The sequence below is a fragment of the Otolemur garnettii genome, unplaced genomic scaffold (assembly GCF_000181295.1).
Source record: "Otolemur garnettii isolate 467f Iridium unplaced genomic scaffold, OtoGar3 scaffold00102, whole genome shotgun sequence".
In the NCBI taxonomy this organism is placed as follows: Eukaryota; Metazoa; Chordata; class Mammalia; order Primates; family Galagidae; genus Otolemur; species Otolemur garnettii.
The window spans coordinates 3,456,708-3,472,942 of NW_003852497.1; the positions used below are offsets into that span (position 1 = coordinate 3,456,708).

The 16,235-nt window shown below is 42.8% G+C and overlaps 1 protein-coding gene across 1 annotated transcript in view; it reads right to left on the reverse strand.

The window, feature by feature from the left end:
- UNC5D (unc-5 netrin receptor D) overlaps nucleotides 1–16,235 on the reverse strand; it is a 578,354-nt gene that overhangs the window by 247,812 nt on the left and 314,307 nt on the right. The window contains exon 2 of the mRNA XM_012809266.2: nucleotides 2,142–2,360. Within this exon, the coding sequence (XP_012664720.1) occupies nucleotides 2,142–2,360 (219 nt within the window). The remainder of the gene's footprint in view (nucleotides 1–2,141; nucleotides 2,361–16,235) is intronic.

Sequence of the window (16,235 nt, forward strand, 5' to 3'; positions counted from 1 at the left end):
TCCTCTCACCTGACTATCCAAGTCTCCTCACTCTCTCATGTGTTTCTCCTTACCAACGCTGCAGCCAGATTCAGCCTGTACTTCCATACATCAATACAATCAGTCACAACCATCACCCCAAGAGCCAAGAAACTAAGTGAAGAACACCACACTCTGGCATTTAAGGCCTTTCATGCCATTGATTAAACTAAGTTTTCCAGCTACTGTCTGCTATCCTCTTATATTTTTACATATCTTTCACTTTTTTAAGAGACAAAAATCTCACTACTTTGCCCAGGTTGGTCTTGAACTCCTGGGCTCAGGTGATCCTCCTGCCTCAGCCTTCTGAGTAGCTGTGACTCCTGGTGTATACCTCCGTGTCCTGCTCCCAATTTCATATTTCAACCAAACCAAACTTCTTGCAGAACGTACTACATAGACTAAGTTTCTTCATTTACTAATGTTTGTGGGCTTCAGGTCACTGAAATTCCTCTTTCCTCCACGTAATGTAACACCAATTACGCTGTTTCTGTGCTCATCAATGTCCCTTTCAAATGCTCCCAATTTCACAAGACCTTCCCTGATGGACCTACTTAGCTGTGATCTGTTCTTCCAAAATTCCCCATAACGTCATATACTTCTATTTAGATATTTATCCTAATTTCATTTGTACTGCACTTCTAGGGATGTATTGATCTTATTCCCATTGGCAGGTGTAAAGACCATCTGTAGACTATACTTTGCTTCTCTTGAATACTCTGAAAGGCTACCAAGGATATTGAACAACACTGGTTTATAGTAAATGAAACTGACTTGAAAGTTCCTAATTATATTGAAATCTCATGACATCTTCAAAATCCAACAGCTAGTGATCCACCCATGTCAGGACTAGTAAATCAATGATCTAGACCAGTGTTTTTCAATCTTTTTTATCTCACAGCACACTTAAATTGTGTTAGTCAAAAAACAAGTTAAAAAAAGAATATACTTACTGTGCTTTGAATATCTTTTGAAAATAATTTAATTAATGAACTTTAAATTTTTCATGCCACACCAGAGATCCTTTCACGTCTCATCAATGTGCCATGGCCCCTGGGTTGACAATCACTGGTCTAGAGGATGAGCAGACTGGATGGAGTCTGAGTAACCAAAATTCAGAAGCATATACTGTTTCTCTTATATGCTAAAATATAAAAAACTATGCATTTTGGGCAGTGCCTGTGGCTCAAAGGAATAGGGCGCCAGCCCCATATGCTGGAGGTGGTAGGTTCAAACCTAGCCCCAGCTAAAAACTGCAAAAGAAAAAAAACAAAAAAAAACCTATGCATTTTGAAGGTTCAGAGTCAAATTATTTTGCTTAGAAATCCAACACAAACACTTAGTTTACCAACTTTCTTTGAGCTTCAGTTTCCTTGTCTACATGAAGGTAAGAACAGCATGATCTACCTTGGAGGCTGCGGTACAGACCCAGACAATGCCTGTCAGAGGCTGCAATCAGGCTTGTATATAATGAATGCTTCATAAACATTAGATAGTACGATCACAGTTTTCATCATCACCACTTATCAGGCAAATTAGCCAAACTAATAAAGATGGTCCTGAAATTTGTTTATACTGGAGATCCCGCTAGAATATAGTAATCTAATTTGGGATCTGCCACTACATGGTAGTCAAAAAACACACAGAGGACTTAGAAACCACCAACAGTGGAGGGAAGGAGAACGCAAGAGTAACACCTCGGAGGAAAGATTAATGATGCTGAAATTACACTGCTTTAAAAACAGGGTAAGCTTTCATGTTTGTCTTCAAAAATATATAGAACTCAGCAAATTAAAACAGTGACTGCCTGGTTTTATTCCTAGTGAGAATATTCACTCCAATACAGAGTTAGATTTTTAAAGTTATATAGAACCACCCCTAAAAAAGGAAAAAAAAAAGTCTCAATATCATAATGGAATAGGCTGCCAAGGTAGCTGTGGTATACATTTAAAGATCGTGTTTTTTATGTCTGGAGTGTTATGAACATGACCTAATTCAAATATGGCAGTGGGGGTGGTGAGGCTGGCAGTGATGGGACTGGCGGTGGTTTCTATGGTCTTTTCCAGACACAGAACATGAACCTGAAGAGCTACCACAGCCTCTTCGGACAGCCCCACACTCACCTGAGCTCTCGTCCAGACTCTCTTCAGAGACGTGCTCATTTTGATGGACCCACTCGCCATTGCACTTGAAGAAAATCTGCATAGCTGGCCTTGCCTTGCACCGGAGGGCGATAGGGTTGCTCTTGATGATGTAAGCATCATCTGGCTCCTCTATGAAATGAGGCAGCGTCCCCGGAGCTGACGGAATGGACTCAGGAAGGACTTCACTGTTGTCATTTCCTGCGGAATTGAAGAGGACATCAGAACAGTTCCCACTGAACACAGCGCCAGTCCCACACCAGCCCTAAGGGTCTGTGCTGGAAAACTCGGCATCATTTCAACACAACATGCTTGTGTAGGTGAACGGTCTTCTAGAAGCTCGACTAGCAAGGACAGGGGAACCTCCAGCTGGACACACCTTCAGTATTGTTTGAAAAATTACAATAATAAATATGGGACACCTCAAACTTCTGCTTTGAATCTGAGCATCTTTGCAGAAAGAACTTAAATAAACATCTGTGGGGCAAGAGTCTAAATCTCGAGATTCAGTCCAGCAGTTGCAGTGGGTTCAATGAGAACCCTAAGCTGCCTCCAGACGTTAAAAAGAAGGTGAGAATAGATGTCCTACTTCCCCAGGTGCGTGTGACTGATAGTAACCAAGGTGGAGGATCTCAGTCATCAGATACATTCCAAACCTTCCAAACTGCCTGCTTCCTTCACCTATGAAACTTTAGAATTAGCCTGACATTCTGCTTTAGGTAATTCACCAACTTACTATTTTTCAAAAAGAATGGGAGCTCACGCTGCTTGCCTTTTGCCGGCCCTCAGCCCCCCTAGCACTCACCCCTCCATGACGTACTATGGATTCACCACCAAGGGTGAGAACTAAAGCAAATTACTAAAACAGCTCTGACCTTGCCATTAGTAGCTTTAATTACATCTGTTCGATGGAAAGAAACAGGCTGGGCATGACGGCTCACACCTATAATCTCAGCACTCTGGGAGGCCGACTGCTTGAAGCTGGGCATTGGAGAATAGCCTGGGCAATGTGGTGAGACCCCATCTCTACGAAAAATTTTAAAGAAAAGCTAGGAGTGGTGGTGTGCACCTGCGGACCCAGGTACTCAGGAGGCTGAGGCAGGAGGATTACTTGAACTCGGGAGTTTGAGGCCACAGTAAACTATGATGCTGTTACACTCCAGCCAGGGCAACAGAGCAAGACCAGTTCTCTTCTGTCTCCCCAAAAGAAGAAATAAGACATGGTTCTCCTCTAACTACAGGGAACTGATAAAACAGAAAAAAGGAAAAGCTGTAGCTAAGAATTTGTTTCCTTGCCTCTTCACTATGCTTAGAAAAGAACTCAAGCCCCATGAAATGACCACAGATCACAGGCAGGAGAGTCTGACTGCTGAGCACACGAGAGGCCCAAAAAGAGTGGCCTGTTGTGTCTTCCAAAGGTCATTCCACTGAACAAAGAAAGCAAGGATTCCAATACCAAGACCAGCTAAGCCCTAGACATGGTAGTTCCCACCAAGACCAACCAGTCTCTAGGACTAAACCAAGGAATCCAACCAAGTGAAGTAATGGAAGAACAATTGCAGCCATCAGGTCAAACTCTCAGGATAGCGTCAGGGGAGGAGGGGCTGCAGCTGGGACCGAGCCTGCCTTTCTGTGTGTCACCAGTGCAATACGGACAAGAGCTAGGATTGCTCAAGGTCAAATCAATAAGCACTGTCAAAGGTACACCTAATTCATTAATATGTTCTAGGAACCTAAAGGAGGCCAGGTGTGGCAGCTCACGCCTGTAATCCCAACACTCTGGGAAGCTGAGGAGGGTGGATTGCTGAACTCAAGAATTCCAGACCTGCCTGAGCAAGAAAGAAACCCCAACTCTATTAAAAACAGAACAATTAGCCAGGCATTCTGGTGGATGCCTTTCATCCCAGCTACTAGGGAGGCTGAGGCAGGAGTCTGAGACTGCTGTGAGCTAGGCTGACACCACAGCATTCTGGGCAACAGAATGAGACTCCATCTAAACAAACAAAAACCTATAAGTAGAATTCTGAAATATAAAAAGGAAGGGGGGGCTTGGACTTCCTGAGGTATTTTGAATAAGGAAGAAAATAAGGGACACCGAGTTATAAAAATTTTACCACTAGGGACTCCCAAGCACCAGTCACCACTGCCATGAATTAAATGTAACTATAGCTTGATTCTCTCAAATAAGATGTTTTTCTCATTGAATATATCAACTTAAGGGGAAAAATAGCCTCATATAACAAATAATTTAAAGTACCTATAAACCTTGAAATATATTTGCAATGAAAGGCTAACTCATATGTAAGTAACAGGAAGCGTATCAAAAAATTGTAAAGCAAATACTCTTTAACAGGTAAGGGCGAACAGTTTATGTCATAAAAGTACAATAAAGTCACCCAGAAAATAAACTGTGCACCTATCACAGGGAGTTAGGGGGGGTTCAGGATAGAATCTCAGGTGTGTGGTTTTTTTCATGTTTTAAATTTTATTTACAATGGAATTTATGAACTATACATAAATTTCTTTTCTTATTGACTGCTCATGCCAATTTCCATCTTCAGCAAATACCGAGTCCCCGCAGGCTTTCCTAAATCCACGCATTAGCAGAAATGACAAGAACATTAAAAGATTATATGTGGGCATCAAGCGCACACACTCTCATCAGGGGCTTTAGTCCAGCTTCCTACTGTATAAAAGGGTCACTTGATAAAGAATATATCCCCAAACCGACAGTGGGAGCCTGAGTGGACAGGCAGAGACACACATTCTGAATGATGAATTTCTGCTTAACTAGTAATAATATATGAATGTGTCTGAAATAAAAATCTCAATGAGGGGAGGGATGGGGAAAGGGCTATAAATAATGACCTCTAATAGTGAGACCACATTTATCCAGCATAAATAAAATGCCAAATCAAAGAACAAAAGCACTCGATCATAAGATAAATCAAGTTTCACCCGTCCAGCTCACAAAACAGCGAGCTGAGAGCAATTTAGGCTGCTCCTCCTGCCATTTTAACGAAAGCTCATTAGAGAAAGCGAGTTCAGCCCACATTTGAACAAGGCAGGAGAGTGGAAGGAACAAGTGTGAGACTAAGTGTCCCGGCTCTCAAGGGACCTCCCTTACCATCTTTGTGTGTATTTTAAAAGAGATAAAGGAGAGGGTAAGACCTTAGGGAGGGGGAGAGGGGGCACCTTAAAGATGAGGTCCTGCTCCATTCCCAGACTTTTGCACAGTGGCACCATCATAGTTCACTATAGCTTCGAACTCCTGGGCTCATGGGATCCTCCCCTCTCAACCTCATGAGTTACCTGGGACTACAGGCATATACTACAAGGCCTGACTAATTTTTCTATTTCTCACAGACAAGGTCTCACATATTGTCCAGGATGGTCTCTGACTCCTGGCCTCAATCAATCCTCCCCTCTTGGCCTCCCAAAGCAGTACAATTACAGAATTAAGCTACCACACCCAGCCAAAGATCAACTCAATGTTCAGAGGAGGAAAAGGTCGACTGTAACCCTATGTCTTAACTGCCATTGAAGCAACATCAGAATCACGTTTGCCTATGAAAAAGGGCTGAGATATAAGAAAACAGGAAACATTAGCGCAGCAGTGGTGAGGTGAGAGCCAGCAGCTGTTACATATTCGTATATGTGTAACCATTTTTTGCATTTTCCAACAAATAAATGAAGTTAGGTATAAACTCCTTACTACTACACCTCTTTGAAATGTTTTTCAGAGAGCTCTGTACATAGAGCAGTGTCGAGAGTGGTATTTAAAGGTATGTCCAACACTGCTAATCCCTAACACTGTGGAGCTCCCCTCACACCCCAGTCCCTCCTGGGGTCAGGCTCTAATGCAGGTGCAGCAAAGCCTGCCCAGAGGGGGCTCCCTCACAGCCAGCAGGTGGGATTAAAGCCTCCCTGTAGGACACCCTTCCGGGCTCAGGGGACCAGAAGTCACCTTCCTCCCGTCTCCCTCACTCTAGGGACAGAGGCTAAGGTGCTCAGCTCCACCTGGTGGTTTGGGACTAAATACTTCAGGAAATGCTCATTACTCAAGGAAAAGGGGAGAAAAAGTAAGAGGAACCGAAGTGCAAACTTCTAAGGGGCTGATAAGGTGCTAACAGGTCCTGTTCTTCGTATGGGCTGGAAGGCGGTCACTTCAGTACACAGCTCTCTGGGAGACACATACATGCTGTCTTGCTTCAAGGTAAACTGACTTACACTCTCCACACAGGCGCCCCCTCCACTCCATGATACAGGGAAGTCTGAAGGTTGGGTGGCACAAACGCTGGTCATAGACCTTGCCAAGTACCATCTCCCAAATCAGACACTGGGAAAGTCGGGCATTCTGGAGCCTTCCCTGCAGGTCAGCATGATCAGGTGACACTGGTCTAGCAAAGGCGTCATAATCAGAAGCTTCCGAGAAAGCTTACAGCTGACGGTATGGTTGGTATCGTCCGCTCCTGCCTCAGCTGGGAAGACCAAGAGGAGAACTCTGCAAGGAACACCGAGGCCCCAGCCACCACTGATGTCGTGGGGAGCCGGACAGCACACCAGGAGATGGCCACCCCAGACGTGTTAGGGCTGTTTATGTAAAGCTACTGATAGATGTTTTGTTCTTTGTGGCAGAAAACATTCCTCACTAATACAGCTGCAGCTCCCTTTTAAACAAAGCCAGAGTGCCAAATTTCACTCAATTAAATCGTAATGCCATTAGCTGTTAAGGAAAGCGTTTGGTAAGAAACGTGGAAATGACGCTAGAATTACCTCCTGGGTAACTTCAGGTGACAGTACTAAGCCTTGTACATAGATTTGTGTCACCTGAGCATCAGGGCAACTCTCTACGGCAGGTACTGGGGACATCCCCATTTGCATTTGGCCATGAAGAAATGCTTCAGCTCCTTGTCTTGTCCATGGTTGAACAGTTGAACAGCCGGGGGGGGGCTGGGAATGTGAACACAGGTCTCTGACTCCACCCACCTCACAGTTCCATTTGCATTCCCAGGGATGGGCCCTGAGCAGTCTGGCACACAGTGTGCAGTCCATAAAACCATGATATAAAATAACTCCTTATCAGGGTGGCAGCTCGCCACTGAGAGGAAGTATGACATTCACATTAAAGCTCATTCTGGTCAGCTGGACAGGCCTTCCAGGTTAGGACCGGTATGGGAGGGACGCATTTAGAGGTGGTCTGGAGAAAATAAATATTTTTGAGAGAACAGCAAGTAAGTCCTCAATCAACGGTCTCTGCCCGACAAGGGGCCTCAGCAAGGTCGGAAATAAGGAAGCAGAATTAATGGTGTAGAAGTAAAGTCGTGATAAGGATTTTGCAATACGTCCTTTGGAAACAAATATTCCTTTTTCAGCAGAGTAGCTAATTATTTGTGTATGTTTTTCTTGAGACAAATACACTTTAGTGTATTTGAAATAAATTCCATTATATTGGTATGTGCTTCACAGTGTGAACAGTGACCACACCATAACGCAAAGACGAACTCAGATGAAACAAAACAACTTTAGAACCAAACAACCTGATGAAGTCTGGGTTCCTCTGTGACCTGGAGTGAATTAACTCACCCAAGGCTCCCACCTGATGAAGTCTGTGACCTGGGGTGACTTAACTCGCCCAAGGCTCACACCTGATGAAGTCTGGGTTCACTCTGTGACCTGGGGTGACTTAACTCACCCAAGGCTCCCACCTGATGAAGTTTGTGAGCTGGGGTGACTTAACTCACCCAAGACTCCCACATGATGAAGTCTGGGTTCCTCTGTGACCTGGAGTGACTTAACTCACCCAAGGCTCCCACCTGATGAAGTCTGTGACCTGGGGTGACTTAACTCACCCAAGACTCCCACGTGATGAAGTCTGGGTTCCTCTGTGACCTGGAGTGAGTAACTTAACTCATCTAAGACTCTGTTTTTCTCATCCATGAAAACAGGTCACTAAAATCAATTTCGTGTTCTGTGCTATTAATCTATGTAAAAACAGTACATAGATAAGTGTCGCGTACAGGCGCCATCACTGCCACCACTCTCAGCATCACTGTGTGAATGAAAACCAACATAAAAAAGAAAGACAGGTATAACTACGATCCCTAAAATTTTCACTCCCAAACTTATTTTCCTAACTTTCTGTTTCAATTTTGTGATTAATATTATCATTCTTATATCAGAGCCCTCATGATGTCAACTGCTGCTTCTAATAGCATTTTGCCACTTGCTACCCATGTGCTTGGTAGTAAAATTGGTTACGTGGAAGGTTCTGGCAGCGTGCGATGCAGCCCTCACTCAAACACAGGGGTGGTCCCACCACACAACAGGCACATGGTTATGAGGCAAAGTAGGGTGCACGTCCCGTTGGACAGTTCCCAAACCTACTAGCTTTCAGAGGCAAGTAGTTATTAGACATGAGAGATTTCATAATACTCCCGAGCTCTTCTCACTGCAATGTTTAAATGGAGTAAGGCACTTTTAAAATAGCTCTTTCACTTCCACTCCTCGTGAGCACACTGGCCTTTGGCACGGCGTGAGCCAGAGCAGAAAGCCACAGCAAGGAAACCGGGTTTCATAATGGAGAGACCACTGTGGAGCAGCTCTCTGCGCTGCTTTATGTCAATGGGACTTTCTCCATACGGTTACTTAATTAGATAGGGGATGCACTGTGTCCACTAACACACAACAGCAGCCAGAATTTTACAGACCAAATATGTAATGCAATTTATGAAACACAGGCTCATTCCCTGGGCCCCCATACACGTTTTTTGTGTTTATTAAACTCAAAAACTTTTCTGCCTTCTTCCTAACCTCCAATAAAAATGGAACTGTTTTAGATCACTGTGTTGGCACAGGTCACCTCACCTGTGCCAATCTTATGTGTATATTGCCCCCCAGAGATAATATTTCATTCAGCAGATCTGAAATTACACAGAATGAAAGATGAGAAACAACGCTTACAACACATTCAGAGAAATGGGAAGAGCCATTCTTAGTTCCTTAAGCAAGGAATTACAAATTTCAGTAGCACTTATCACGATTTACCTTTTAATCCATTTGATTAATTTTTTTTTTTTTTGTAGACTTGTGCATGCCTAAGATTAGGCAATGTTCTAAGTACTGGGGATTCAAAGGTGACTAAGACATACTTGCTTTCCTCAAGGGACTCCAAACTCAAACCAGAGATACACAAGAGAACAAGGACAGGCGTGCTTCCAGTACACGAGAGGCAGATACCGAGTGTCACAGGGCCAGAGGGGAGACAGCCATGAGAGAAGGCAGTCCAAGGGCAGGCCCGGCTGGTGCAGAGATCAGAGGTGAGAGGAAGCTGTAGGGAATGAGAGAGGCTGAAATGCAAGGTTCTGGGAGTATGTGCCAAAGAAGTGAATGGCTAGTTATAGCTGAACAGCATCTTCATCGGAATCCATGTTTTAAAGAGCGAGCTTTTACTAAAACTGTTGTCCTACTTGGCCGTAACATCCTCATTTCTGCCTTGCACTAGGAACTTTCAGCGGTGTAGTGCAGACACAGAGTGATCAGAAATTGCAGAGAGCAAGCGGGTTTGGCTTGCTGCACAGATCCTCAGGCCAGCCGAACGGAACCATGCGTGTGCATCTCTGAATGTGGGAGGAACGGTGGGGCAGTATACATGATGGGATTATTCTTTCAGCCCCGCTAACACAGGTGACTTACTTTCCGAGGTGGCCACGAGGGAAAGTGTTTTGCTTTCATTTTTAAATTGTAACCAACATTTTAGCTCTCACTTCAGTCTTTTCCAAAATTGGTTTCTCAAATTAGGTCTCAGTGAGAGGTTCTATACTACTGATGGCAGGTAAGACTTGGTTCCTTCATGGAAACAGACAATGGTCTAACATGAGGCATCAGTTCCTACAACCCTTTCTCCAAAGGGTCTGTGAAGTAAGATGTCAAATCTAGCCTAATGGTCTTCTCTGTATGACGGGATGATACCGGATTTTTGACTTTAGATTTCCAGGCTCTTGGTCTCGACGATTCGATGAATGAGTCAACGGACCATAGAATGAACAGTGAGGTTTTATTTACAGCTCAAAGAACCAAACTGCCTTGCAGGGCAAGATGTGAGTGTTACAACTCTTATGAAAACAACTCTTACAAAGAGCCAAGCCTCTTTGTAGAGCGGGATCAGCATTAGTGTTACAGCTCCTACAAAGGACCAAGCCTCTTTGCAGGGCAAGATCAGCAATAGAAGTGTTACAGTCAAGCCTCTTTGTAGAGCGGGATCAGCAGAAGTGTCACAGCTCCTACAAAGGACCAAGCCTCTTTGCAGGGCAGGATCAGCAACTGAAGTGTTACAGCTCCTACAAAGGACCAAGCCTCTTTGCAGAGGAAGGTCAGCGGTAGAAGTGTTACAGCTCCTACAAAGAGCCAAGTTTCTTTGTAGAGCAGGATCAGCGGTAGAAGTGTTACAGCTCTCACTCTTTCTTCCTCTCTCTCAGTCTGCGACGATCTGGGATGATCTTGCTCTTCTGCTCTCTTCATCTCTCAAAGGTCAGCGATGATCTGCCCCTAGGCTCTCTGCTCAGGGGTTTATATAGGGGCAGTTGCCCAATGAGCTGAGAGCTTAGCTGATTGGTCTATAAAATAGACCAGTCAGGAGCAGGATTGAAAATGGACCAATCAGGGATGCACTGGTGGAATCGCCAGTGTTTTCCCCCCATCGGCCAGGTCTTTTTTGTTACTGGAGCCCCTGGTGGGAGAGGAAAGCTTCCCCTTTGGCTCCAGCCTGCCAGTTTCTGTGCCAGCTGCTGCCAAGGCAGAGCCAGCAGGTCCTCTAGCACCGCTCTACTAGAGCCTCTGGTGGGGAAAGGAGGCTCCCCCACTTGCTCCAGCCTGCCAGTTTCTTTGCTGGCTGCTGCCACCAAAACAGAGGTGGCAGGTTCCCCAGGCCCTGCTCAGCTGAGCTGGCTGGGGGGCCACTTTTCCGGTATCAGGGATATTGCTAAATTAAGTTCTGTAATTTTTTTTTAGAACACATAACCAGAAAATATATATATGAACACACCCACCCATACCCACTCACTCCTTTGTTCTGGTAAAAGGCTCCGTAAACTATGGCAACTGCTAGGTTTCACTTCAGATGTCTACATTTAGTGTATTAAAATCCAGAAGTCAGGGAAAAACCAAAAAAGAACAGTAAGTCCAAAAGAAAAAAGGAAAAAGATTGTTATCAGATTTATAAAAATCATTCATTTTAAAATGTAGAGAAGAATAACATCTGGCTGAGAATACTGGGTGAGATGAAGTTTTAAAGTTATTTAATTCCCCCCCCAACAATGGATACATTTATATATGAATATGACTAATTTTCAAATTCATCTGAAAACCTGGTGGGATTGGAGAAAGGTTTTGCCTTCCGAGTGTTATTGCTTTTCATTTGTAACTGACAGTTTTCAAGAGTGAGGCCACTCATAGTTATGGAAAAATGGCTGTTTTAATGCAACAATGAATGACAGAAAACCAAACAATCAAACACCACTCTCATATTTTTCATTCCGGGAAAATTACCTTTCAGAAAGAGCTTTGTTTTTCATGTTCTGCACACTAATACAGAAGGGACTTTCAATCTTTTCATGACAAAAAGAAGAAACTGAAGGGGGAAAACAAAGGTATAAGGAACAGACCAAATTCCCTTTGAAATAAACACACTTCCACGAGATGTCAGGTCACATTTTAAAACTCAGACTGTGACCATTTAGCCACATCAGTAAAACATTTCAATATGGGCTGATTTGACTGGGACGTGGCTTGATAGAGCTTTTTATATGTGATGTAAACATAGGCAGAAACAGAAAGAAATAGGGAGCGCACCTTGGATGAAACCTGGGCCAGTTGTTACATTAAAAGTCATCCAGCCTCTCAGGTTAACCAACTGCTCAGGGAGTTCTAAGGACAGAGGAGGGTAAAAACCTCTAATGACACCACGTTGCTTTTATTGCAGCGGGACACAAAATACTAATTCACAACTAAATTTGGTGCTGTTGTATACAGAGAAATTTACCCAGAAAACTATCTTGTAAAGTCTCTTTTACAATGGCCTTGTAACTTGTAAATATTCTAGTGAAATCGAGTACAGCTAAAAATACAGTCTTTAACATTTTACAAGATATTTTGTATTGAAATTAGGGCTTATAATAAAACACTGAATTATAGAAAAGTACAAATAAATATGTATTTTAAGAATTCCTATCCGCTGCCACCAAATTTTCAAAGTCAGGGAAAATATTAATAATTGACAACATTTCTTTCTACTACCTTTTCCAGACACGTATTTCATAGTTTGGCTTTGTGTATAGAGGCTACACGTACATTTGTAACGTCATCTCATTTTGTTGTATTATTAACTTCTCCTAAACTAATTCTTAATTAGAAATTCTAATTCTTAATTAGTCTAAGAGTAGGTATGTCAGTGCCCACCTAGTTATCGCTATGCTATTTAGTATTCTGTTATATTTAAATCCTAGCTGTATATTAACATTATAATTCTTTACTTATCATCTATATCTTCGTGACATCAGAATTTTTATCTTTTGTCCAGTTATTTTTCTCGAGCTTCACATTTTTTTTACATTAAATTGCCTCTTGATACAAGGTCTGACAATTAAGTAAATGAATTCGTTCTAGAAAAAGTGCCACCCATCTCACTGATGAGTATCACTCCAGACCCCAGATGGCCGAGGGTAGGACTTCACAGGTGATTGCAGCAATACTCAGCAATGAGGCACGCAGCACTTTTTCTAGGATGAGTTCTTGCACTTAATCGTCTAAATTCATATATTTATTCACCTTAACATCCCAGAGATCTCTCAAACTTCGGATGCCTCAAACATAGTGCTTAGCCTCTCAGATTTTTTTTTGGCCAAACAATGGCTCTAGCCTTACTGAGTTCCCCAAGTTAGAACCCAGGTATCACCTACTTCTCCCTAATCAGCTCCAACATCTAATTCATCACTAAGCAATACTGATTCTGTCTGCTAAATATCCTTCACGTTGAGCAATGACCCTCATCCCTATTCCCTGGTCATCATCATGATGCCCCTAAATTACCACAGCTGACCCTAATGGCCTTCTGCTTTCTCCCTCACTGGCCTTCTTTCAGTCCTTCTGCACACTGTAGAGCAGAAGGAGCTTTACAAAAACACAGACTGAGGCTGGCACGGTGGCTCACACCTGTAGTCCCAGCACTGTGGGAGGCCGAGGCAGGTGGCTCTCTTGAGCTCAGGAGTTCTAGACCAGCCTGAGCAAGAGGAAGACCCGGTCTCCACTAAAAATAGAAAAATTGGCCAGGCGGGGTATGGTGGCACATGCCAGTAGCCCCAGCTACTGGGAAGGCTGAGGCAAGAGGATGGCTTGAGCCCAAGAGTTTGAGGTTGCTGTGAGGTACAATGACGTCACAGCACTCTACCCAAGGCAAAAGAGTGACACTCTGCCTCAAAAAAAAAAAAAAAAAATTCAATCTTATCATTTTGTGTAAAAATTCTCTAATCCTTTGTATGAAATCCCTACATACACACACATGGATTTTTCTCTCTTTAAACTTAACTGACCAGGCCTTTCATGATCTGGCTCCTGTGTGCATCTCCAGCTCCAAGCCTGATCACTTCACCTTCCAGAAGCTAGAGGGATCGCCTCTCAATTCTTCCAGGGACCTATGTGCTCTCCTACTTGGAGCCTACAATGTGCTTCTCTTTCTGCCCATACTGCACAATTTCCCCTTCTTTTGCTTACGGTCCATTCTCATCCTTTAAGTGAAAGCTCTGCCCAAACCCCCTAAACTCGGGTTGGCATACCTACGGCTTACCCTTCCATAATACTCTGTAGCACTACATAATTATTCCTGTTTTTCAACACACCTTGCTTTGACCAGTGATTTTCAGCTGGTGTGCCACGAGAGGATGTGCCCTCTTAGGTGTGCCTTGAAAATTTTTAAAGAACACTAAATTATTTTTAAAAGAAGCTCAAAGCAGAGTAAGTATATTCTTTTTTTTAATCAACATAACTTAAGTGTGCTGTGGAAATTTAACTATAGGTTCAAGTGCTATGAGATGACAAGTTTGAAAAACACTGCTCTAGACTGAAGGGTCCGTGAAAGCGAAGGCTCCCATTGGTGGTTTACACCCCCAGTGGCTAAACGGCTCTGAGATGCAATACAAGCTTGGTGAACCTCCTAATTTTTTTTTTTAATCATAAGGAAATGAAGCGTTGAAAAAAAAAAATCTCTGTGACTGTTATCTTCGTAAGAAAATGTACTGCGCACAAATGATGTATCGTTAATTTTATTTTCAAAAAGACTATGCAGATTGATGTAGGTAGCAGCATTACAGGATTTTTATAAATTTTCCTCATCCTCTCCAACTTTAAACATGACGTTTTGGGGGATATTTGTTAATTAGTGGATAAAAAAGATAATAGTTTAATACACACTAATTACTAGTAAAGGTAGAGATAAATGTTAAAGCATCAACTATGTCCATTTACCTTCTTCTGGCTTCCTTATTTTGTGTTGTGTAAATTTTATGTTTTACAGACAACCTAACTTGAAAGTATAGATTCCACTGTTTTAGCATCAACAACCTAAATGAAAGTACTTTGCATTTTACATTATTTCTTCCAATTCATTAATTCATTTATTACCATACTTTATTTTTCAGACAGAGTCTTACTTTGTTGCCCTTGGTAGAGTGCTGTGATGTCACAGCTCGCAGCAAGTTCAAATTCTTGGACTCAAGTAATTCTCTTGGCTCAGCCTCCCTAGTAGCTGGGACTACAGATGCCTGCCACAACACCCAGCCTTTTTGTTTTGTTTTGTTTTGTTGTTTTTTTAGAGACCAGGTCTCACTCGGGCTCGGGCTTTAAAAGATCAGGCAGTCCACCCTCCTGGGCCTCCCAGAGTTCTAGGATTACAGGTGTGATCCCCTGCACTCAGCCCACTACCACATTTTTTAAAAGAATTTTGGTTTACAGTAAACAAGAGTTCAGTTTCTCTACTCCAAATGCAACATAATTTTGATGAGAATAGTTATTTCTAGATTAAATAAGGTTTCATGTAGGGAAGAACATACATTGTCAATGTTTTTGTGTAAAAAGGCAAAAACAATAGGATTTGATGTGTTCTCCATTTCTTAATGAGATAACATTTTTAGTGCAACAAAGTCCATCTTCTGGAAATCACCTAAGACGCTGATACGAGGATAAAGTTTTGACGCTCGTATGAAATCCTTTAATTCCTTTGTTATTTTTCCTAATACAGAGATTTAGTTGCGCCTGCTGGGATGTGGTATTTAGTAAAGACTGACAATCCAACACACGGCACCAGTGTCCAGCGATAGAAGCCGTGTCCTGATTTGCTTTGACAGTTATCTGATTGGGATGTGGAACTGGTACAATACAAGGGGCTTAATTTCCTTATCCTCCTAAAAACGGACGCTAGACACTGTCAGAAACAGATTTATACCATGTTGTCTTTGAAGCACAAAATAGTGTTCTTCCTAATACCTTTTATCAAGAGGCGACCTGGTACGGGGGAACAAATGTGGGCTTTGGAGTTAAGACAGAGGTAGGCTCAAATCTAGACTAATTATCTATACGATCTTAGGCAGGATATCTAACCCATCTTAGTCTCCATATAGAAAAATGTAGCACCACAACCCCATCGGCCACGTTAAAATAGCTAAATACGAGTGAACTGCAAGATTACCTGGCACACAGCAGGTACGCCACTTTTTATAGAAATTATACTTAGCACATTACAATTAATTAAAGAAAAACTAAGGGAAGCACGGATGGTAAAGGATGAAACGCAGAGGTTTGTTTGAAGAAACTGTTAGAACAAGGTTTACTCAGCAGCACTCCAAGAAAATGCCTGAAACTTTACAGATTTTCTCCTTACAAAACACTATTTAAGATTATAACCCAGTGATGGGTTCTGGGGACCAGATATTCTTGAAGGCTCCTCGCCTCTGTGGCATGGCTTCGCATCATGGGAAGGCCTGCAGCTGTACCTCAAGAATTTGGCATTTGACTTATGGAGCTTTAAAA